Source organism: Phaethon aethereus (assembly GCF_964289735.1).
Source record: "Phaethon aethereus genome assembly, chromosome: 2".
In the NCBI taxonomy this organism is placed as follows: domain Eukaryota; kingdom Metazoa; phylum Chordata; class Aves; order Phaethontiformes; family Phaethontidae; genus Phaethon; species Phaethon aethereus.
The window spans coordinates 24,819,171-24,845,446 of record NC_138582.1 but is presented as its reverse complement, the minus strand read 5'-3'; the positions used below and the strand labels follow the sequence as shown (position 1 = coordinate 24,845,446).

Below are 26,276 nucleotides of genomic sequence, written 5' to 3'. Positions count from 1 at the left end.
TCATTCATCCTATTCTAGAAAAGGATGCCTAAATTCACATTCTGAGGCTCTGCTGAATCCTGCTTTGAATCACTGCTAGGGTATTTGGCATTTGCTCCTGCATCTTTTCATTTATTTTACAGAACACTGAATATTAGTCAATGGGAGAATATTCCAGTTTACTCCAATGGGAGTAAATAACTTTGTTAAACTTCTCATCTCCAGCTGTCACAACAGTGAATCATCTGATATTTCCGTATTTAATATTTTTATATTATTTAAACTCTTGCCTCTAAGAATTGTTCAGTGGATTCTTACTTTAAACATATTTATCATGTGAGAAAGTTTTTGATCCATGATTGAATGCCTGGTCAAGAAAACATCAATGTGGAGGACCCAGGGATTTTTTGTACCTTAGCCCAGTATTGTGATACATGCCACCCAGTAGCTCTGTGTTTTCCCAGGACTGGTCAGTGGCAACACCACTTAAAGTAATCCCACCGCAACTGTGATGTGCCAATTCCAATGGCAAACTTGCCATACTGGGGACTGAATTAGGTAATTGATCTGTCTCTAGTGTTTGAGAGCAAGCTTTCTATTGTGAAATCACAGCCTTAATCACTTAAAATTGTAAATCCTTTAATGTTCTTTGTTGCATTTCTTTTTTTTTTTTTCCTCAGTGTACTTAGGTACACCAGTGATTGAGAGTTAATTCAGTCTCCTGAAAAGTTCAGGTAGCTTGATGAGACAAAGTTGCTTTCTATAAGATAGAATCAGCACTAAACCACTATTTATTTCAGTGTATTTTTCTGCATGGAAGTGTGACCCAAAACTGAGACTGATAAAACTGCAGTCTTCTACTGAAATCTTAACACTGAAATGTGAGAGAATGTCATAAAAATAAAGCTGAAATTTCAACGACTTCTTTTTAAAGTGTCCAAGAGAAATACGCAAGCAGATTCCCATGGAAAAATGCTGCTTCTTGGCTTTAACAAATTTTTTTTTAGAAGTGCACAAGGTGAGGGTTTCTTCATTTTTGCAAAGTAAATATGTGTGTTTATTTTAATCCACGTTTCTTATATAAAAACAAAACTATGAACTTAAAATTCTGAAATTAAATTTGAAAAATAACACAAGCAAGCTAATACTTTTAGTAAAAATACTGATGAAAAATTATTGTTGGACAAAGTACTCTGCCAGATTTCATAGAATCATAGAATAGTTTGGGTTGGAAGGGACCTTTTAAGGTCATCTAGTCCAACATCCCTGCAATGAGCAGGGACATCTTCAAGTAGATCAGGTAACCCCAAGTCCTTCTCAGCCGGGCTGCTTTCAATCCCTTCATCCCACGGGTGCAGGAACTCATGAGGTGACCAGCAGGTCCAGTAGGGCATCCCCTCTGGTAGGGCTGTCTGTTACCTGTGTTAAGTTATCCTCCATGCACTCCAGGAGTCTCCTGGATTGCCTACAGCTCACTGTGCTACTTTTTCAGCAGATGTCAGCGTGGCTGAAGTCCTCGAGCAGTTTGAGAGCCTGCAAGCGCGATGCCTCCTGTAGCTGGAGTAAGAAGGCTTCATAAATAGGCTCCCCTTGGTCAAGTGGCTTGTCGTAGACACTGACCACAGGTTCCCTTTGTTGCCTCAGTCTCTGATTCTAACCCATAAGCTTTCAGCCTGCTTGTGGCTATTCCTGAGACAGCTCTTCACACTCTCTATTTCTTGATGTAGAGGGTAACGCCTCCGCCCTTCCTTCCTCATCTGTCCCTTCTGAGCAGCCTGTAGCCATTGATAGCCACACTCCAGTCATAGGATTTGTCCCACCAAGTTTCTGTAATGGCAACCAGATTTTTGCTTTCCAGCAGTGTGGTGGCTTCCAACTCATCCTGTTGGTCGCCCATGCTGCGTGCACTGGTGTAGAGGCACTTCAACTGGGCTGTCAGCCGTGTCACCTTTTTAGAGGAACACCCCTTAGTTCTTTGAGGTTTTTCTCTGGTGCAACAGACTGAGGGATCTCGCCCGCACCCTGTCCCTCTAACCTTGGCGTGTCATCCCACAGTTTGTCATGGGTAAGACTGTTATTATCCCCCTCCCCCTTTGAGTCTAGTTTAAGGCCCTGTCAGTAAGCCCTGTGAGCAAAGACCCTCTTCCCCCCTTTGAGAAAGGTTAATCCCATGTGATGCCAGCAAGCCTGGTCTTTTAAAATTGAAAACGTTTCTTTAGAAAAAAAAACATTGAATGCAAAAGTTTCTTACTGGCCTTTCATAGGGTAGCAAAATAAACATATTGTTTGTATTAAGATTAAAAAAAAATAATTCTGTTGGTGTTAGAAAGGGTTTAGCATTTGTATATACCCGTGTTACAACTGGAACATTTAGCACAGCTTTGATTTATGAATATTTGGATCAGTGTTTAACAGAATGTAGCCTCTTACTCTTCTACTTCTGAAGGGCTGGAAAAACATTGCACAAAGAAGCTGAGTTTTTATTGCTCCTTGCCATCACATCTTTCACATAATTCCTGCAGTATTGTGAAAACTACAATTGAATTCCTGTCAGGAGTATTTCTCTAAGTCTGGGAATTCATATATGCCATTACACTTCAAATTAGCATCATTTGTTTTGCAGCAAATTCTGGTTTAAAAGAAAATTTCGTAGTGGAAAAAACCCACATTTGACTTTGATATGAAATAAACTATTTCAAACATTTCTGATATTTTTGTTGCCTCATTTTGGCTTGATTTAATAGTTCCCTTTTTGGAGGACAGCTTTGGATTCATGTTATACAGAACTCTTTCTGCACTTGGATTGATACAGGTAGAAGCGAGTATGTCTAGATTAAATTGTAGGACTGAAGTTTTAGCTTAAAACGTAACAGAGAAACTTTATTAGACCGGAAACATAATTTAGCAGTCTAATATGCTTATATTTTCCATGTGAGATTCATATGTCAATTTTTAAAATAATTTTGTTTATAATGGTTAGAATTAAAGTCAGTCATATAACTCATATGCAAAACAACATAAAATTGTTTTAGTTGAAGTGTTGAGTAGAACAATGTAGCAAACATTGGTTATAAAAAAAAAAAGTTCTTTAGATAACAATGATATGTCAATTAAATTTCTAAAATGTTGGCAGTCTTTGCTGGAGTAGATGAAGTACTTAGAACAAAGACAGAAAGAAACTATGCAGTGTTTTCTTTGTAATTCCAGTTTAAGCACAACAGAAAAAAACCTGGAACATATTCTTTTTCTGTAGCTCAGTTTGTGCAGTAGGCAGATTTTTATTTCCATGAAAATATTACTACTTTTTAGCAAAAGAAATAAAACTAGGTCACATGCCACAGTGATGGAGCAGATGTGATTGGCACTTTGATTCTGTGGTTTCACACTTGTGACTCTTTCCGTAATTGATGTAATGTGAAGAATGATCTCATGATTGGCTGAAGGGTTTTGATCAGAGTTAAGGAACAGCTATGCAGGAAGACTGGAAATTTTACTTCAGTGGTGTCATTATAAACCATAATTAATATGAGAAGCTGGAAAAATTATGCAGATGTAGATGCTTTTGATGTAGAACAGTTGCACTTCCAAAGATTATGTTGCTTACAGTTATTCTATTGCTTAAAGAATTATCCTGTGAAGTATCAGTGAAAGAAAATAAAACTGTTAGAAATGATTATAGGAGAATTTGCACATGCTTACATTTGTTGTTGTTGAAAACTCTTGAGAGATTAAGAAAGTGAAAATATACGGAAAAAATGCTGCTAATTGTTGTAAAAGACCTCTCTCTGGCTTGGAAAATTGTGTTAATTATTGATCTAAAGTATTAGGTTGTGTGTGTTTACCTTGATGATTTTATTGCCTCTCTTTCTGGAGTGAAAACTTGGAAGACGTGTTTCTACCATCTGAATACTTTTATCAGGAATGGAAAATAAATAAGTTTACCTGGTTAAGATTGCAATGACCTCACATGGGACTGCTTGCCAATTTTGAAAAGCAAATATATTTATTTACCCTTGATTTTATTATGTACTTCTTTGCGTGTGTTCTACAGGACATGCTATTTCCATGCCCTTCCACTAGGTAGATATATGTGTCATATGCCCTATTGAACTCATGGGGTTAAGCTAGTAAAGTTACCTATCTCAACACATGAAAAGGAAGAATTAGCCACAGTTCCCTAGCTACTAGTGTAGCTTTCAACACCTTTTCTATGGTGTCTAGTATTGATAGGATATATAACTGTGAAAGGACGAGAAAATGCACTGGAGTGATCTAAGAAGTAAACTATCATCTTGACATGTTTTTTCTAGCTATTGAAAACCTTTCCATATTGCAACTCATTCTGACAGTGAAACTATAGAATTCCTCTGATTTAAGTACCATCTGGTTATGCTCAAAGCTTTAAAGCTATTATCTCAGCATAAAATTTCAGCGTCCTATACTTTTTTCTTCACCAAACTATCCATTTTTAAGCCACAAATATTTTTCCAGTCCTTTCAGATTTTATCTAAAAGTATATTTTAACAGTATTTAAATAGTTCTTAAACAATAACAATTTATCTTGATAGATGACATGCTGTGTTTTTTCATTTTATTTTAATTAGCCATTGTGGAACCAAATTCCCTTTTGTTTTATTCCTTTGAATACTGTTTAATTATAGTTATCATGCCAAATATCTTAAAGGTTATTTTACCAATACAGTTTCATTTAACATAAGCCATGTGGAATCAATAGTCCTGTTTCCTAAAGTGAATGCTTGGAAAATCTTACATTCATATGTTAAGAGTACACATCCTTTCCTCATTAGTTGGAAAGTACAGGGATTTTGGCACAGGTTCTGTGTGGAAGCATTGTGCAGCTTTTATATGGATTTTGTTTTTAGCCTTTGATGACACTGTTTAGAATAGGAAGTATCTAATAAGTAAAGCATTTTGTCTAATGTGCTGCCAGTGTGTTTAGTATATGCCTGGAGGTCTGAAACATTATCTTCTCCACTACAGTAATATGCATTTAATTCTCTGAAAGCAGAAGGTCGAACTTTTAAAAGGGACTCAAAGTACATTTTCAACTAAAATAATTTAAAACACATGGGATAGGGGACCAGAGTAATGTACAGTTGGTTTTTATGGTTTAATCATGATCATGTTAATGCACACCAGTAGCTAATTAAAGAAAACTTTTATTGTTCATTTTAAATGGGTTATGTAAAGAGTAAGAGAATTGATATAATACAGCCCAATGATAAATGTTGCCATTACATTTGCTAACAGCAAGCTGATATTGCTGTTCTTGTCATCTTTAAAGATGGCCCATTTATTCTATAATAAAGTAAAGAATCTTTTTAGGGTTGTTATACTGAGAGTCATCCCCTCTCGTATCCTTATCCCATTAGAGGAATACCTAAATGATTCCCAAGTTTATCACTGGGGGTATTTTCAGGTTAACTGTGAAACTTGGTTGGAAGGCTTGATGCTTACTGAGCTGAAATTGATGCAAGAAGTTCCAGTGGTAATTCTGCACCTTTATTTTGTACCCAGTTGTGTTATATAAAGCTGTCTTGCAAATCATTACTCACTTGTTCCAACCTTTATAATATATGTGGTAAGAGCATGCATAAGTCAAAGTTTCATTGTGGAACCGGGTGGCATGGAAAACTGTAATGGGATATGGTGTCTTTCACCTTTCGGGCACTGGTTCATATTCCATGCTGCTTAGTACTGAGCAGAAGTTACCATCTGACTGCTGTTTGGTGACCTGCGTGAATTGATTTGGGGTCTCAGTAAAGTTTCTGTAGTCAAATATCCACATGACAGGAAACTCAGCAGTTGGGACCAATTAGCACCCTTACAGTAGTCTTCACAGAGAAACTATAGTCTGAATGGGGATGGAGGCAGAGCTACTTTCTTACGTTCCTTGAGGTGCTTTACATAGACCAGCACATTCAGTAAATACTTAATTATAAAAAGAGGCAGAAGAAAAGAACTAGGCTTCAGGTCAAATCTATTTAGGTGTTAGAAGACAGGATCCATTCAGAAACCAAAAGGACTGTGCTTTCTGCCTCTATTCAGTCATACACATGCAATGGTTTTCTCGCTGGAAGATTATAATTTAGTGGGTGACATTGTATTTTCAATCCCTCTAGCCAAGTCAAGCATAACCTAAATGTCAGGTAGGTGTAGAAATTTCTGCTGCATAGAGGAGAACAAGAGAATACCATGAGTACCCATAGAAGCATCATCCCCTACAGAACGATGGTTCCGTGAAAAATTTTTCATCAGACTGAGCTGATAGCTATGGAGCGATTAAAAATTGCTGGGTTTAGCAGTATATGCCCTCCACTTCGTTTCAGGCAGCATTTCCATGAAATGACATGGCAAGATTGTTTCACAGCTCCATCCTTTCTGTCTTCTGCTTGCCCTTAATACATGAGTGATAAAAGCACCTAATACTATTTTTGAAAGTGCCATGAGTGCAGGATATGGGCGAAGCACTTTGTTGTTTACCAGACAGAAAGGCTGAGGTGTAAATGACCTAACTTTGCTAGGATATCAGGAGGAATCAGGATTTCTTGGCTCATGATGTAGTAATTCATTAAAATGGTCTCTAGTTATTTTTACAGAGGCTGCATTAAAAGTGGTATCACATTTACAAGTCAGTGATATGAGTCTGCCATAGAAATCAGCCGCAAGCAATTTTATTGGTTATTTGAAAAATATGTACATGAGTGAATCTGAAAAGATTGTAACCAGAGCTGGCAAAAACCTTTTCAAAGAAAATCTCAGCTAGTTAATGGTTCTGTTTTAGGATTTCCTCTGTAATACTTTTTTCTACATGTTCATTCCTTTAAAGAAGAGGGGTTTGCTTCCTTTGTTTCATAAAGCACAGTACAAAGGAACCTTTAAAAAAACTTCTTGTCTTTAACTCCCCCACAACCCAATTTCTGCAGTATATGTAGAATCTATTAATATCGCTGCATAAAGACCAAAGTTTGAAGAAATTCAGTGATTCACTGCCTTTCATTCCTGTAGTTAAGTTGCTGATAAATTTTGTAAGTACTTGTAATTCATCATTATATTTTTCAAGAGGAAGTTAAGGTATGGTTTGCCCTAGTTTATGTGTCCCTTTTCTAAGATTCACTAGGGTGGGGAAGATAAAAAGAAACTGTTGAAGTAGGTCCTGGAACGAAGAAGTTAAATCATTGAGTCAGTGTGCAGCAGCAGCCAGAAAAACCCAACAAAATATTAGATATCATCAGGATGGAGATTGAGAACAAGACAGAAGGCATCATTTTACTGCTGTATAAAACCATAGTGATACGACTTCTCGAATCCTGTGTACTCAAGAAGCGTGTTGAAGGTTGTGGAGGCCAGCCACTGTCAACATGTTCAAGAAGGAAGTGGACAAGTTCATGGACAAGTCCAGAAATGGTTACCAAAACACCTACAACAGGCGTGTACCACTGGCATCCCAAATGCAACAGCTATGGATGCCTGGGGAGTAGGAGAGGATGACTGCAGGAAGTTGCCAGGGTCCGTGGTCTCTCTTGACAGAGTTTCCTCCTAGTGCTGTCAGAAACAGCCCGGGGCTGGGTGGGTCACAAATCGGATTGAGTTGGGCATTTCTTATGTTAGTTCTTGTATGGAGCAGAGCAGAAACACGTCTTCTGGGCGGCACAGATAGAGGTGTTAGTTATGCTGTGGAAGCTGTACAGGGTGAGTGCATGACACTAAACTCCGTATGAATCGGAGGAGTTGGCCACGCGTTATGATGATTATTATTGAATTTCTGCAGGGTGTTTTTTCCAAATATTTTAGCATATGCTCCCCACCTTGTCCACAAGCTCTTTGTAGGATTTCCACTTGTTTCACTAGCAGTATTGGAAGGGTTATCTTCCTGAAGCACCTGCTTGTCTTGGATATCTCTGTCTCTTGTCCTGGTACTATGTGGTCCCTGGACACGGCCTTGTAACTTTTCGGTTCACTCTTGCATTTCCTGTGATAAAAGGGAAGTTCTTTTTACTGTTTATCAGTGGTCTATTTTCTCTTGGAAATATTTTTGTATGCAATGATTTCTCATGTGAAACCTTGTGAATGTCACAGCCAAGACCATATGAAGCTTTGGTGAGCCTCGGTAAGCTAAGAACTTGTACCCCATCACAGAGGCAGTCTTTAGATAGTGCTGTCATTTCCTTCAACTCTAGTGTTTTATATAAGGCAGCTGTCATTTCCATGACTCTAAAGAAAATTTTTTTTTTCTGCAACATAATATTTATATATTTCAACTTACAATTTCTATTTAGTCTTTTTGTCATTTTGCAGTAGATTGATATTACATTCTATTTCATCTAATCATGGTAAAATATTTTAGCGCCAAAGAGGACTTTTTGAGCATCATTGCTCAAAACTGGAAAACCATTCTGACTAGGCTTTTTATTTACATTGCATTATTTCACAGAGGTATGGTTTTATATTAAGTCATAAATTTCTTGTAGATTCTTTAGAGTTTAAATAAAGAGTTTAAATAAAAATAATAAAAAAAAGTAGTTTAAGCCTAGAAATCATTACTCCTTTTTTTTCCCTTCACATGTTATTTTGGCACTTCATCTGTTGTGAGTCATCATTTCATTGGAACGACACCTGCTGCGTTTTCCTGAGTGATTACTGTGTTAAAGCTAACTTGGCAGATTTTTTTTTTTATAATTCTCTTTTTTGACATCATGTTTATATAGTGATTGTTTGCTGCCACTGAAATGGAAATAGTTGGGATATGGATATCATAAGTTAATATAATATTTTACTTTCCAGGTTTCCAAACAAGAGATGAAAAAAATGGATGTGTCTGATGGAGGAACAGTTGAGACTTCTTCCCGCTATAGCGGGGCACAGGACAGTGGAATTGGCAGCGACAGTGTTAAGATCAGAATCGTTCAGATTGAGCAGCACAGTGGTACCAGCCAGCACCGCATTGCCCGTCCTTCCCGCCAGTCTTCCATCGTGAAGAATCTCAATTTCATTCCCTTTGACATTTTTGTTACAGCAAGTCGAATCTCCTTGATGACTTACTCATGCACTGCCTTACCTAAGTCAAAATCAGTACAAGATCAGAAGGATGGTGAGAAAATAAGCAAAAGCTCCTTGAACTTTCCAGAAGCAGGCTCAGGTGGTAGCCATGATGCCAAGAAGCCCAGTCAGCCGTGCATTTCCTCCGTCACAGCAGACGATCTTTTGAGCAGTAATGTTCCCCTGTCTACTGGGAGAAAAACGGGTCTTTTGTCACTGGAAAGTCTGCACGCTTCCACGAGATCGTCTGCTCGACAAGCCCTGGGTATAACTATCGTTCGGCAGCCTGGTCGCAGGGGAGCTGGGGACACAGAGCTACAGCCATTTCTCTACCTCGTTGTATCGCAGCCCTCTGTGCTCCTGAGCTGCCACCACAGAAAGCAAAAGGTAGAAATATCAGTGTTCGATGCTGGTCTTAAAGGAGTAGCCTCAGACTACAAGTGTACAGGTAAGAGCATTTAACATTTACTCCTGGTTGTAACTGCCAAAATAATTACACTTCTCAAAGTTACTGGAGCGGTGGAAAACAGCTGAGAAACTACTAGGACGTCTTTAAAAATCAAACGGTAAATATACATATTTTTAGGATTATACCCCACAGCTGAATCAAGTTAAGTGTGTAAAATGTTTGAAATTAATTAAGATCTAACCTTTTAGCAACCAGTTCTTCCTGTTCCTCAATATTACTTTCTCATTACCAGATTGTTGCATTACTGTAAACTTCTCAATGTTTTCTAAGAAAGAGTTGTAAGCCAAGCTGACTTCATAAAAATGATTTTTTAATGACTGAATATCACAGTATTTCCCTATATTAACCTACTGATAAAATTTCAAATGAAACATTTTAGAAGCACCTGGTGTTTTCATCATAAACTGTAAGAAAATTATAGTGATCTTCCAAATGACATCTAATGATGTCATGTATTTTAAGTTTTCATTCAGCTGAGTAATAGGGTTTTGCAAGAATTTCCTTCTCTTAATGAATGGCTACTTTTTTAATATGCAAAACTTATAATAAGAAATATCAGAATAACTATTCAGAAGAAAATATTCTGAAAATTTCTTTTTCTGTCTTAGCTGTACTGCTGAAAAGAGAAATCAAATTATTGCAATTCAGTTGTCTGACAGGCACAACTAGTTGTAAGAATTTAATGAGATACTCTGTAATGATGTATTACTCAAACAAAGCGTAAATAAGGATGCAGAGATTTGTTGAATGCACAGCCAGAAAAGTGTGGGGCTTTAAATGGTTCACTGAGTGAGAGCTGTAGGTAAAGAACATTGCTAGGTTTTGTTGCCAGAGTTCATACAGCATGCTAGTTGTGAGAAGTATACATTTTTTGTGCAGCTATACCAAATCTTTGCTGAATGAGATAGCATCTTTTGAAAATTGGCATTACGAAAAAGACCAAAATTTCTATTTTTAATAGATCTTAACTTCTTTTCAGAAATGTGAATTATAGTGTAACTTTTAAGAGGGATTAAGCATGAGGAATATTAGACAGCTGGAAAGAAGATACTTAAAATAGGGAGAAGATTCATTCTCTGCTTTCTTTTTTCATTCCTCCATTTTCATCTTTCTCTGCTGTTGCTGTCCTGTCTTGAAAGAAACACAGCTGTGTCATGGATTTGATTTACTCCAGATTCCCATGTATATTTATTAAATACTGTATAAAGTAGTATTGTAGCAATTAATATGAAAGGAATTAACAAATCAATTAACAAAGCACAGCTTGAAGGAAAGTTGTAGTGGTTGTAAGTTAAAGATCACAACTTCATTAACTCAGTGTTTTGGAAAGATGCAATAGGATTTCTTCATTTCTCATGTCTGAGGCATTCAAGTGTGTCCTTGTACAAGCTGCCAGCACATTACCAATGAACTGGGCAAAGTTCTTTCCATTCTGCTCTTACAATTAACTTCTGAAGTCTTTCACCATCTTCATATCTATGGGAGCAATTCTAGAAAACACAAGCTGTAATAGTCTTCCTGCAAACTGAAAGTGGATCAGAGAGCACAGGAGAATGGCGAGACGTTTGAATAATAAAGATGGTAGGAACATACAGCCTGAGAGCTCTTCGATGATCGGCAGTTGTTCAGTGAGACCCAAAGAGGTCTTCTTCGAGGACCAAATGCTGGCCCTGTGTGGGTCTTACCCTTTTCTTTGGCTTTTTGGCTCTGTGTCAGGCAAAGGTAAGAGTGTGGAGGCAGGAGGCAAACATGTGAAGGCAGAAGTTCTGTTTCATCCTGCTGCCTTTGTGGGCGGTAGTAATAAGTACCTTGCTCGTGTATCAGACAGAATCCTGTGCTTGCTACGGAAGCATTAGGGCTCTTTTCGACGTAGTTTGAGAGGTGGGCGCCAAAGTTCTAGTGCCTAAAAACACCATCCTAAACGTTAATCAAATAAGTTAATAAAACTAATCCATATTTCAAGACACACAGCGACATAGGTAGTATAAAGTTTTTATTGCCTCTTTTTTAGGAAGACCTGCTGTGCTTGGAGTTGCATCATTCAGGATTAATATTGTCATACCACTGCAGTAACATGTTAGTTTTGCAAGTTTCTATTTTTCATTTCTAGCGCACATATTTGAGGGAAAATAGCCATGAGCTATGTGTTTTATATATATGTATATATATACATACACATATGTGTATATGTATTGCATACCATATAATACAGCATTAGGAGCTTTGCATGGAATTTTCTGCACTGGTGCAGTTGATTCCATCAGCCATACCAATTTTTCTTGATGTTGTGACTATTTGCTGACAGTTTTATCTGTAAGAGATGTATAATCCAAATGAAAAACAGTGTAAAGTTTATTTGAAAGAAAGAAGTTCGCTTCTCTCCCTCAATACAATAGGTATGCATTATATTCCTGTATTTCCCTGTATATCTGGAGGGTGGGAAGAGGGCATAAATGATGCTTCATTTACAGTGAATGTTGCCAAAGGATATTTCCAATTAGACTCCCTAGATGACTGCTCTTCTTGTGTGTATTTGTCTGCATGCGACTATCTCTCCATTATCTAAGTTAGGATGGGGAAGAGGACCCAAGCTAAACATAAAAGGTATATTTTAATTAGATTATAAGAACTGATGGAGCATATTCCCCCTTAAAAAAAACCTTTAAACAGTAGGCCCAGGCAAGCAGGCCTGATGAAAACATTGTGTGCATTACATCGCACGATGGAGATAAGCAACAGCACAGCAGCAGCTCAGAAAGTTCGGCCTATAACATAGCAAATTTCATTACAACCTAAAAAATTGAGACATGACCAAGCAAAAGGAAAAATCCGTGGTGTTTGTTAATAAAGTTTTATTGGTACTTCTGTGGGGGTGGTTTCTCATTACTTATACTAATATGGTTAAGCTTTCATAGTTAAGCTATATATGAAATATGTAGATTGATATTGTAGATTTTTGATACTGTTACGAAGCCACATATATTTTATTTGGGACTAGGGTTTTGTTCTTATTTTTGAAAGATTTCAAGTTAATAGAGCTTAAAATTCAGGATCTTGCAACTTAAACTATCACTCTTTTTTTCTTGAGAGAGTATTGCACAGTGGCCGAAAGACCAAACTTCATCCAAAGAACTTGTCTCCTCTGTCACTAGCTATGTTACTTTTTGCTTACTCTCTGAAACATGAAAGAAATAAGAACTTAAGAATAAAATAGGAGGAAATAGGCTATTTAAAAGTTAAGTATTGTTAGTGGGTTAATTAGCAGTTAGTAGCAGCACATTTCCATCAGGCTAATGTCTGTATGTGGGAGCATTTGCCTGCCTTGGAGCTAAAGACCTGATGGTTGTGCTTTCAATTTCCTCATGCTTTCTCTCCAACCAAGTCCACTGGCAAGTCAGTTTGTAGGAGGAGGAGACTTATTAGGTTATTAAAATGTCAGCTCGATTTTATTATGGTTGTGCTAAAATGCTTCATTTGTGTTTTAAATTATTTTTGTAATTGCACAGCTTGATTGCAATTATGCTACTGCCAGGTATAGGAACTTCAAATCAAAGTAAATAAATTAATGGAATAAACATTAACTGCTTAATAAACGCCATTAAAAAGACTAGTTGCTCCCTGAGTTTACATGTAAGATTCTATATAAATAGCCTGAAAGATACTATAAAACTTTTTTTTATTCAATGCTCATCCTACATTTAACAAAAAGGCATCTGCTAACCGTTAGTTTTCGCAAACAGAAATTGGCCATTTCCACTTAAATAAAAGTGGGTGCAATTGTTTTTAATGTAATCTCATAAGCCGCTTTTGTAAATATTTTTTTAAATCTTTATTTGCTTTGTTTCAGGTAATGTAATCCAGATACAAAATTGCCTCATTTCCTGAGCATTGTGCTCTGGGCATTCTTGAAAAATCTTTTTTCTGTTTGTTTGTTTGTTTGCTTTCAAAGAGGAGTCTGTGGTGCTTGCTTCTTTTAAGGGGGAGAAATTTCTCAATAAATATCTGTTATGCGTGGAATTTCTTCAACTTCCGCTAACGAAGCATTTGCAAAAAACAGGCGTTGTGAGGCCATCCAGAATTATTCTTGAAATTTTTTTTATTTTTTTTTTTTTTTACACCCACGCCTTTGATGGCAGGGGGTCCATGAAGAGCAGATGCAGTAGCTAAGACCACATGTAACCTCTGATCTAATGGAAAGCCCAGGCTGCATGGAGAGCAGTGCAGGCTGGCTCGGGCAGGAAGGCTGATTCACTGCCTCTCTGTCAGCCTGTGCTTCCTACAAGGCAGAGAGAGGATTTAGAGGATTTGGTTCCTAGCACAGCACTGGGGGAGTTCTGCTGGAACGTCACCTGTTCCCCTCCAAGTGTATTTATTGTCCAGTACATCTGCATCCATGGATGGGGGGAGGCAGCCCCCACCCGTAAAGTCAAGCTGGCCTGGGAATGTACATTCCTCAGGTTACTCTAAATGCTCATTTTTGAACTTCCTGACACAGCACTTGTGAGTACGCTAGTAGAAATGTTTTCCCACTTGTGTTCTTTAAATTCCATTGGAAACCATTTTTAAAACAAGACCAAACGTTCCACTTCAGAGTCTGAAACGCAGAGATGATTGCAGCATCGTACTGGCTTTTAAAATTGACTGCAGACCAAAATGTGATTCATCCATTGAAATAAAAGTGTGTTGCAGTGCTCATTTGGTCTGGGTAAAGTTCCAGCTGAACAGGCCAAGCTGCCGTCCCGCGCAGACGCTCGGTAGCCCCGTCCCCTGCCTGGCGGCCGCTGGGGTGCTGTGGACTGCTGAGCCGCCCCCGTCAAAGCCTCCCGCAGGCTATGCCCGCTGGGCTGCCCTGGCGCTCAGCTACACACCGGAACAAAACCACATTTTGGAGAATGAAAATCTTCAAGAAGTGAAACTTCTCCCGCCTCTCCCCTTTCCTTTCCCTTTAGTCCCCTTCTCTCCAGAAGTTTGGGTTTTGCTGTCTGCTGTTAACGTCAGAATGAGGGGACAGCAGATGAAATCAAAAGCTTGCAAATTCAAATCAAGTTTAGAAATCAACTTCAGAAACTGAAGTTTGGAGCTGAGGTCTGGACCTTAGCAAGACTAGAAGTGGCTTTGGATGTTTGGGTGCATTCAAAAATAACCAGAGATTTTTTTTTTCTTTCCTAAAAAAAGGGGGGGGAGGGGCGGGGAGGGAGCATGACTATGGACGTATTGGTGGCCTCAGCTTCTCAGTCCTACGGATTTTAAATTACAGTCTTGGTTGTCAATCTGTGACAGTTGTCTCACCATTTTTCGTTTGCTGCGACAGACAAATTTTTCACGTGGTGTAGAGGATAGAATTTCTGGCCATCTTCACCACTCTTCACTTCTCAAGCCTTTCTTTTTTCTCTCTTGGCTTGCTGTGGAGTAATTCTAGCCTCTCCTTTTACTTATATATGCATCCCTTGGGTTTTCTCCAGCATTTTCTTTATACAAATAACTGCAAATTTAAGTGTTGATTTTTGGGAGAATCATAGAAAATGGAAATGGAAATGACCTATTATAATACATTATTCAGACCAGTTCCCTGCTGATGCATAATTGTTCCCTATTGTATATTTTATAGTGTTCTGTCAAGTATATTTTTAAACATTCTGAACGTTTCCATCATTTCCTTGAGGGAGAAGAGTCCTTTTTCTAACAGTTCTCCCCATCAGGAATTCCTAACTTTTCAGCCTAAACTTTCTCTTTTTTCATTTGATTGCTTCTCTGGTGATTCCTGTGCCCTTGGCATAGGATTGATTTGGGATTGATTGATTGATACTGTTTTATTCCTTTCCTGATCCTTAATCCTGTGAAAATGCATATGCTGTTTTCTACCTTAGAAGGTATTTTAATCAAGACACACATATTTCAGTCTTTTGACTTTTGAGGGAAATTAATTTGTCTTACCTAGATACATTATATAGCTCCTATTTGGAACTCCCTTCAAGTTTCTGAGATCTACACCAGCATGGTCCGTTTTGAAACCTCTGGATTTTAGCTTTCTTCTCATTATGTAAAAACTTTTTTATTGATCCATATCTGGTATATTTGGATGTATAGTCAAGTCTATTACCCAGGTTCCAAATAAACCATATGCTATGCACTTGGAAGCACTCAAACTAGTTCTTTGCATGGCCCTTTGGGATTATTACCGGTGATGCAAACTTTTATCAATGCAACTGTCCTGCTTCAAGAATTATCTCAGTTTCAGAATAACACAGTTTCACTTGAACAAAACAAATTAAAAAAAAAGCTTGAAATCAGTAAGGCCAGTGCTGGGTTAAAAGTGTTATATTTTGTTGGACACAGGCTAATTTTGTGTATTGAGGTTTCTTTGTGTTGTGTTCCTAATCTGTAAATTCTGGAGTCCTTCTCACCATTCATATATCCCAGTCCTGCAGTGCCCCAGGTAATGAAGAGGTCACTGTGCTGCGCTCCTTGGAGATATGACAGAGCAAAATAATCTCCTGAGAGCCCCATGGTTCCTTTAGGTTTTTGATTCTGTGCTTACGCGCTGCAATTCCCAGTGCCCTGAGGGCAGTGTTTGTATAGCTAATGTATTATGTCACACAAGGATTTTCTGCTATGTAAGTTCTTTTCATCAGAGAGATTTTCATCTTTAAACAGCTACAACTTTGAAATAATTATTAGGTGTTTTATAACAAAAACACATCTTAGGGTAATAGGAATACCTATAAATTTATTCTTGAAAAGAAATGTTTAACTAAATTTACTGGATTTTCTGAAAAGCTGGTGGATGATCTAGGTTGCTATATACAGTATGTGATGATACCTTTCAGAGATGAGACAAAATAATGGCATATTGCAAGATTTTGCCCCATATTGGTACACCTAAATGTTTATACTAATACTTCTGAAGGAACAGTAACTTAGAGATCAATTTACTTGATTCAGTGATGTTCATTGCACAATGTTCAATAATTTTTACAATGCTTTACACTATATATTCTGAAGAACATTAGCGTATTACTTATTTATGGTGAGCTACTAGGACAAACCAGGATATTATAGTATAGAACCAAGTCAGAGATAACATCCATGTTCAGAACAACTACAAAACTATATTTCGGAGAAGACATGTACTTTGGTGCTAAAGATTTTTTATTATTGTTTTCAGTACACTAGCCAAGTTCCAGACACAGGAAACTAGATATTCCCTAAAGCTACACTATAGCTTTATTTTCCTAAATTCTACACTATAGAAAAAGGAGTGTGCCACACCACGCTGGTTAACGTAATTAAAGGAAAGGGCTAGGAACCATAAAAATGTAGAAATTCACATGGAAAATATACAAATCTGTTGTATGCAGTGACAGCTCTTAAATAACTGTTGAGAGCTGACTTTATAAATATATAGCGGGAATAAAGGGAAGGAAAGGCTGTAATGTATATGCCATGGAGTACAAATACTGCTGTAAAGTCATTGCCTGAAAATTGATCAAATAAAAACAGAAGAATGTGCTAACTTTTGATCTTTTCCATATAGATCTAAAGTCATGATCAATTGGTTTCAGTAGGTTCTTTGAAATCACATAAGGGTTCATATGTGCCAAGTTTTATATGAATCACATGATAAGGTCAAGAAATACAAATTCCAAAGCTGACTTTATATACCCAGTCCACATATGACTGTGATACCATGATACCATATGTTGACTATAATCGTGGGTATGTAAATACTGTTCTTGAAAGGAATCCATTCAGTAAAACTCAAATAAAGCAATTACAGCAGTTTTTAATTGACTGTAAATGGGAGAGAATAACATAAAGAAAAACTCCTTAAATCGTTAAGGATGAGGCAGACATTCAATAATTAACATAGCAGTCCTGATAATAAAGAATAGTTGATTATTTAGAATTTAAGACCTGTAGTGCCAGAATTGAGGACTATTATAATGAAGGTCATGAGTTGCTAAAGATTAAAAAGCCTTTTTACAGTACTGTTTTTGCCATTTGTGATATGTGGAAAATGAAGACAAGAGTAGCACTTGGAGGAAATTAATTTTAATGTACTACTGTAATATTATAAACTGATCAAAGGAATACAATTCAAGGTGGTATGCAAGGATAGCTACTGATTAGCTATTGAGCGAAACTCTGAAGAGATGATATAACCAGATTGTTGTTATGCTCTGTTCCTGAGATCCGGTAGCATTCCGGTCTTTTAGCCTTTACTATTTATCCTTCTGTTATTATTTTCTCTACCTGGCAATGCAAATACAATCTAGAAGTAGCAGGTTTTGAGCACAGATTCCATTGTAAGGACTGCTTAAGTGTCATCATAATTAAAGCTAAAATTGTGTGCTATTTAAAGCCGTCTTGTGGTAACTGATGTCTTAGTCTTTTACTAGGTATTTTTGCAGATTTTCTACGTTTTATGTAATTACAGCTTTGCCCTCTTGTCTATGTATGCATGCAGTGTTGTACACATGCATCTGTCTGTATGCACAAATGCAGTGTATAACAGTAGTATTAGGAATATTATTTACTGTGTTATATTTTAAACTTTAATCAATTTTGTATGTAGCATTTTGGTTTCTGTCATATTTCTGGACTACCATTAATGACTATGGTCATTATCACCTGTAGATCCTGGGAAGACTCTACCAGAAGCTCTGGATTATTGCCAGATTTGGCTGCAGACAGTAGCAGGGGAGGTGGATGCTAAAAGTGGTATTCCTCCTCCTCTTATCATTGTGCAAATTAAAGACTTCCTTAATGGACCAGGTAAGCATTGCACTTTAATCTCTATTCTCTAATGCAATCTATTTGTAGATACGCACACATAGACACACACATTAGATATCAGAAAAATTTTATTTTCCTTACTAATGAATGTGAAATTTTCCTCCAGCAATTACCCTTAATTGAAAGCAAAGTTGAAGAATGGTCAGTCCTGGACCAGTTGGAGGTTTAAGGTCTAATTAGTTATTTTCTTCCCAAGGAAAATTTAGAAATTTTACCCCTCAAGAAGGCTGAGGTTGGCAAACTTCCAACGGAATGAAACCTACCTGCTTCTAGCCCTAGAACAACGAAAATTTTATTACAGTTATGTTTATACAAACTGACTTCTAAAACATTTCTGAAGATTTTTGTAAGCTGCCTTCTCTTGGTTCTTTAGAATCTGGATACCCGGCATTGCAAATTCCTATCATCTAAATGATACTCAAAAATTTTAAAAATAGTGATACTGTGTTTCTTTAGTTAGCACAGAATGTAAGTAGTGTAGTATGAAGGTTTATTAGCATTTACCTAAATTAATGTGACTTGGAACTTTCACTCCTAGAGTGTCAGAAACTCCTGCAAATTGAAGTATGTCATCCATTCTCTATTTTGAAAATTATGTATTTATAACTACATCACTATGTCAAATGTAATTGAGGTTATAGTAAAAGTTAGAAAATACATTTACATTTACCTGTGCCATTGTAATTAATTTCTCTTATGCACATTTGTTATAATTTGTTGAATTGTCTAACTTTTTTTTTTTTCCCCTGAATATCCTTACTTCACTTAGCACACAGAATGAGCTGTTATCAGTCATCTAATAACTTCAGTACTATTCATTCAGTTACCTATTCAGGCAGTCTTAACAGCACACTATCTAAACCTGTCTCTTCAGCAGAATTACTTATTTCCTCTGCATTGCTCACTGCTTTAGGATCTGAGCAATACAGAAATACTAATTTACCTGCACAAACCTCCTATGGGTGATGGAATAGTATGCTCTCGCCATTTCCCAAAAGGCAACTGAGGCACAGGGAAATTCAAGGTGTTCTCATTAGATTAAAGTTACCAATTTAAAACACAAAATTTCATTTTCCAACGTAGTTAAAAATATGGAAATTTAGATGTTGGAAACACAGTTCATATTGTCTTTGGGTGAAGCAGTAATCAGTTCTGCGTATCAGACCCCAGAACATCAAATTGAACAACCAGAGAATGAGACGCATATTTACCCTCTGACTATAAATACTGTGGTTAAGTAAATTGAAAATCCATTTTTTGCACGCAGGCAGGCAGGAGCCTTGAGGAAGGAATAAAGTATGTGAACAACCTCATCATTGCCTCTTTTTTGTTTTTCTGTACTGCCTTAAAAGCATTATTTTAAGAGAAGATTTTAAAACCACCTGACAATGCAGAGCTTTGGTTACATTGATCCCTATTTGGCTTCATTAATAGGACTTTGAACCTTCAGACCTACTGCATGTTCTACTGCCATATGAACTAAAGGATTAATTGGTGATAATAGCAGATTTTCATTCTAATCATGACCAGCACAAGAAGGGTAGAGACACCTACTATCAGTGGCCTTTTGGTCACTGCTGCCAGATTTTTTTCCTTTTACGTTCTACCCTCCCTCCGCCCCCTTCTTTTGTGTCCTCTCTCCCCACATCTGGCAGATTCCCATATTCCCAGACCCTTCCCACATTCAAGGTTCCTAGTTTTCTGGCGCAGCCTTTATATTTCATTTCTTATACACCTGAAGGTGTTTCCCTGATGCTCTCCTATCAGAAGACAGACTTCTAACTAAACTAGCAAAATGGAAGTTGGTACCAGCTTGCAAAGTATATATTCACAGGTAGTCTCAGTGTCTACCCCATTCTCAACAATTCACACAGGAACTGAAAATCATAAATTAATGCATCATAAACTTCAGTCTGTTTATTCTCTCAAAGCATATAAGACTTCAGAGATCTCCTCCTCTTCTTAGCCAAAAGGCATTTTTTTCATCATCTTTTTGCTGCTAATTGGAACTATCGTTACACATGACTCAACAGTAATTACTCTGAATTTTAATGAAGTTTTGCCCGTGTAACATAACAAAACAGCTCTGCATTCCTTTGCAGATTTTTCTAACCTCAGCTGTTGCCAGTATGAGATCCTCAAATAAACTAACCTTTACAAAGAAGCCTTCCTTGGGGGCTGGAGGTTTCATTGGATGAGTAATGGAAGGCGCTTTCCGTATGTGATTGCGTCAGAACAGCACATGCAAAGAGTTATGAAAACTTGACAGCTCCTCAGCAGGCTACTGGAAAATAAGTTACTAACTCTCCTGCGGGGAAAGAAATCCTCTAACCACAGCTTCTTCCAGGGCGAGGTAGCTTGGCCGTCAGCAGCCTGGAGAAAGTGTCTACATCACCAGATACTAACTAAGCTGGCAGCTGTTCATTGAGGACAAGAACCTCAGCAAAACTCCTGAGAGCTCTTGTAAGGTCACCAGACAAACGATACTTGTGATGGGAGACATCACAGTTAATAAATTGAATAAATAAATGCACTGCTGGAGTACGCTTATGTTGCAGGCCTCGAAGGCCTACTCTTTTTTGGTGAACATTTGGCAAATGCTGCTGCTACTAACTGGCGTATTCCCTGAGGACATACTCTGTGTGTTTTCATATTCATATGAAATACATATTTATGTATATATGTTTTCTCACTGCAGTAAGTAAATTATTAAAATGCATTGGATGCACTAGTAGGTGCTACCTGTTGGGTACAGCTGACCCGCTGTTCTGAAAAGTTAGAACATTTTTAAAAGCTGTGCCTATGCAGCCAAAAATCTGGATGTAGCAGTTGGGATAACTACAGTTTTCTGTATAAGTTTTAAGTGTTCAAAGTTCAGTGGTTTGATTGTAATGTCATTTTTCTTACCAAATACGTTGTTGGTGTGCTGAGGTTAAATTTCAAACATAACAATCAAACGTGCCTGTGTTTTATGATGCAAACTACTATGCAAGCAGTTAAAAGAAAAAAATCTGCAAGTGGTTCCCAGTGTTTGCTGTTAGATAAAACCGGTACTCCTTGTAAATAGTTTGTCAGCTGAAGTAGATAAGTAGATAGTGTTCCATAGAAAAATCATATGGTTTCACCGCACAGGAAACCAGGTTGTCAGTCCATATTAGCTCGGAGATCAAAAAACTACAGCAAGTAGCTAAACTTGGAAACCACTAATTAAATGAGAATAACAGGATACATTAATGCACTTCTTGCCACATGAGTTGATTATTTTGTACATTTTTGGCAACTAAAGAAAAATGATATTTCTTCCAGATTTAAGGTAATAGGATCCTAGGAGAAATAAGCATTCATCATCAGGCCTGTGGGAACAGACCTCAACTTTAACCCCACAATGTATTAAAGGACTATTCTTTCTCTTTCTACAGTAACTAATTATTTAAATTTTTTAAAATTCTATCTACATCAGTTTACATGACCCTCTCTCTTTTATATTCAGTCTGTTACTGGATTGTACATCTAATTCTTGTCTAATACATACACGTGAACTATTAATTGCTTCAGCATTAGATATTATTCATTAGGTGAGGAACAAATATGACCATCTTGTTTTAACAGTTTTTGAAAACGTGTTCTCTTTACCCTCTAGTCCTTTCTTTGAGTGTTTTTTTTTTTTAATCAACTATGCTGTCTTAGCTACAAAAGCTGTCTTTTTGATGTATTCTCTCTGCATGCAAATGAGACGAAACATGTTTATGAAGTCAGCTTCATACAAACTGCCTTAAAATACTTATATACGCGAAATACAGATGGTTTATGCCAAAGTCCTTTTCCTCCCGCAGTTTCTTGGGAAGACATTAGGATAGGTGTGAAGTAACTGCGGTCCTTGATACTTCGCCTTTTGAACTGATTTCTACAGAAGAAACTATCCAGACAAGCTAAGAAATACCGTGTCCCACTGGAAGATGAAGTGAGACCTGGGGGACCAGGGCGGGTCCTGCCAGTCCCTCCGGGCACGGTTTGGACACCGCGAGGGGCACAGCGCTGGATCTGTCCAGGCTTACACAGAAAAAGGGACAAAACTGCACCATGGCACTCTCTCCAGCTTTTTTCCCCCTGTTCGCAAAGGCAACAACTGTATCCATTAGCAAGGTCAGTGGTTTGGAGAAACCTGGAAAATAGCAGCTACCAGAAACCCACTAGAATAATATCTCCAGCAGGTGATAGATTAGTTGGAACAAATTGGAACCATTGCACTTCAGCAATCCTGGTTTCTTTCAAGCTGTTTTAAAAATGTCGTCATTTTAATACACAATATCAGCCCTGCGGAACAGTCCACAGCAGGTTAATTTGAATCATATGATGTATCACTGCCCTCAGCTGACATGAGCTCCGTTCCATGTGTGAAGCCATAATAAATCCATTCCCAACCGAGGCAAATTCCCTGTGAGAAGGTGAACTAATCCAGGCCTCACACTGGCATGTTAGCCCTCCGTAATTGAAAGCAGGGCCACCTGTTCCCAGCACAGTTAGCCTATAGAGAGAAAATTAGCATTAGATCAGATACTTAATATATTGAAAAATCATTCATACTACTTGCAAGTTCAGCTGTGGGCTGCTTAGCATGACATCATATATAAACCTAGGAATGTGCCCACTTGATCCCAGTTTAACAGTTTTGTTAACCATGGTGTTTGTTAACTTTGAAATGAGAATTTTTTGATTTAATGAGAGCTGACACGTGAGAAGGGGAACTAGCCAGGGTGCAGACTTTTCTAATTAACTCTGGGTCATTTGCAAAACTTTGAGCTTTCTAGTAGGGTTTTTTCCCTTTGCTCTTTTACAAACAAGTTTTTAAAGCACTGACACTGTAGCCATGAAATTATATTTATTTGATTAAGAGGGCAAAGAGAAATATTCTAAACAGGTGTACCAGCCTGTAGGTATTGCTTTGTTTTTGACATATCTATTGTCTGTAATATCAGTGTAATAATGTGTAAAATTATCAAAGCGCCTTTCTAAAAGCAATGTCTACAATGCTTAGTTTAAACGAAATTTAGTTTCTTAAATGCCTAAGTACTGAAAATGAAGACTGCACATTGAAGCCACATGGATAAGTTTGAAAATACTTTCTTGGTTTCTTTATCAGTGTATTGGCATTCCTTTTAAAACTTTTTTCAAACATTGGCCCAATTCTCAGAAATCCACTTCCCCTCCCCCCCATATTTCTTGATATAGATGTATTTATTCATCAGATAATAAAGAGTTAGTATTTATGGGTTCTTTTCTTTTCCATAAACCTGCTCCATGACCTGGATCTCACTGTGTTGTGCCTCACCTTCCCTGACTCTTTGTTGAGAGACTTAATGTTTCCCTTGGCTAGGGTCTTCCTTTCATGGTAGTGTCTCCCAGTGCCCACATTATAGTTTTTGGCCTCGCCAGCCAAGCCTTGGCACACTTCTGTAATATATTTGCTAGTTGCACAGTTGCTTCCTTTCAGACAATATCCTATGACTAGCAGTAACTCTCCATCCTTTATTAATGCTATCTTTGGTCTTCTCGACCTACAACAATTTATTTTGGTTCAGTTGTGACAATTTAAGAAAAATAATAGAATTGCAACACTGAGCCTTATCTGAGATCCTCAAACCCAGGCACTGGCTAGCTAGAGCTGTGAATATCTTCATGTCACCTTCGCATAATCAGTGACATACTAGGTCATGGAAGTAGGAGTCGTTACCGCTGGGGAACATCCCTCATGGCTCAGGTTGATTAAGCTCCCCGACGGCTGTAGTTTGCCATATTGGCCTTAGAGAGCTGCTTCTGTGGGGCTGAAGCATGCGGACAGCAGTAGGTAGAAGTACTGAGCAGTGACTACCAGCCTCTTCCAGACTAATTGGCATCTGTCTTACAGAAGCAGAATACAAGATGGACTGCAGATGGCCTCTGAAGCCTTGTCTCAAGTTTCTTCCTTCTTTTCCCTTGATCCAAATTGGGAATGATGAATTAGAGGATAAAAACAATTCGTTTGTGTTCTCCTTGCTTTTCAATTTCTTTTAATTTGTCTCTCTTTTGATGCCTGACCAGGGACAATTGAGAACAGTACAGCTAGTCTTTTCTTTACATGTCTCTCCCTTTCCTATTTTTATAAACTTAATTTTTGCAATTCAGCCATTTCCCTGTTACTGAAAGGCCACCCTGACTCCAAATCAGAGTCAGGGCTCAAGATTACCTTTACCTTCCTCAGATTTCCTCTGCTAGACTCCTTACATCAGGATGGGTGGCTCCCAGAGAAAGATTACTGCTGGTAAAATATTTCATGCCTGTTGTCTGTTCCTCTCCTGTTTAGGACTAGGAAATTCAATCCTGCTAAGAGTTTAGGGCAAATCGTAGTTTCTTCTATAGTAGTACTATTTATTAAGAAGTTTAATATTTTACAGCTTTCTTGGGGTAGGGGAGACTGAGACCATGTCCAACCTGAGGATGAAAGACCTAGCCTTTTCTATAATAGCTATGAGAAATAAAAAGTCCACTGCAGAATTAGGAGTATGAGAAGTGAACAAATTCTTGGAAAATGCCATATTTTTCTCTCTCACAGTTCAACATTTCTCATAGTCCATGAAAAGATCCCAGTCGTATAAATAAAGCTTATAAATAATTTTCATGGAGTTTACTTTCTGGTTTTTCAGTTTAAGAGTATACTATTATTAGTTATAGAAATAGTAACCTGGTGTACATTAAGTTATGGCATATATTAGAATAAGCCCACTGACTTCAGTAAGAGCTGTGATTGACCTAAAGCAACTTGCTAGGAGCTCTGTTATTTTTGTGTTGCGTATTCATCCTTAGCCCACCAAATAAAAAGTCCTTTTGAATAATATCATTATCCTGAGTTCACAGAATAAAATTATATCTTCACAGTACAAATCTGAATGTTATGGAGAACAAGGGTAAAATACTCATAACCCTGAAATTTTTTATCTGAAGCTCTAAGTAATAAAATGACAAAGAAAGAAATTGTTTCAGACAGAAATTTCAGAGTGCTGCTTATAGGTTTTCTTTTATAGATGTTATGATTTTATTCAAACAGGCCATATTGAATCCATTGGGTTTTTGTAATAGATTTCAAAATACATAATAAATGTAAGTAATATGATGACTAATGGGTCAAGTGAAGTTGGAGCTTTTTAAATGAGAAAATAGCTGGAAACAGTTTTCAGGAAACTATTCCAGTTGATTTTTGGTCCCCCACAAGGTGTACATTAACATAAACTCCGTAGAATCGCCTCTGGGACCTGAATTCCCTCTCTGATTTCATTATTGCAACGTGATTCTTTTCCTTTCACTGTTAAGTCATCTCCTGGTGTGGTGGGAGCATATAATAAGTGTAATTTATTTATATTTATCTAATCTCCTTTTAACTGAATACTTATTTCATCATTCTGTTTCCTAGTAGCTGTTCAGAAAGTTGTGAAGGGTAATTAGAAAGTAATAATTGACAGACATGGATTTACTGGGTAATCTGAAGAGCTGTAGTAAAGAAATCGAGAGAGAGAGAAAGAACAATTCAAATTCTACACTCAAATGCTACCCTGTAATAATATTGCTTTGATGTCACCTAGTTCAGTCTGGTTTAAACATAACCAGAAGGAACGCACTTGAACACAATCTATTTACAAGCACATTAATTTTTTTACTATTTATTTACCGGAAATAGGTAACACCTGACAAAATAAGTTACTGCTATCATGTCTTAAATCTAAAGGAAGCATTGGGGAATAATTTTGGTAGCCAGTCACTAGTAGGTAAAGGAGAGAATGACGTAGTTGAGGAGTTAAAGGTAGCTTTGAGTTACCTTTTGCCTTGTCCTGATTCTGATGTAATTTTGGACAATTCAAAGAGTTGGAATAGGAGACTCTGTTTTCCTACCAGTACAGAATCTGCACAGTGTTGTGTGGTGTGCTTCCCGAGGTGTTTAAAA

The 26,276-nt window shown here is 37.5% G+C and overlaps 1 protein-coding gene across 1 annotated transcript in view; it reads left to right on the top strand.

Annotated features, from left to right (window-relative positions):
* Positions 1-26,276, top strand: part of VPS13B (vacuolar protein sorting 13 homolog B) — a gene marked incomplete at both ends in the record, with an annotated part of 485,525 nt that overhangs the window by 360,873 nt on the left and 98,376 nt on the right. Inside the window, 2 exons of the mRNA XM_081996267.1 lie at positions 8,785-9,487; positions 18,146-18,283. Of these exons, the coding sequence (XP_081852393.1) occupies positions 8,785-9,487; positions 18,146-18,283 (841 nt within the window). The remainder of the gene's footprint in view (positions 1-8,784; positions 9,488-18,145; positions 18,284-26,276) is intronic.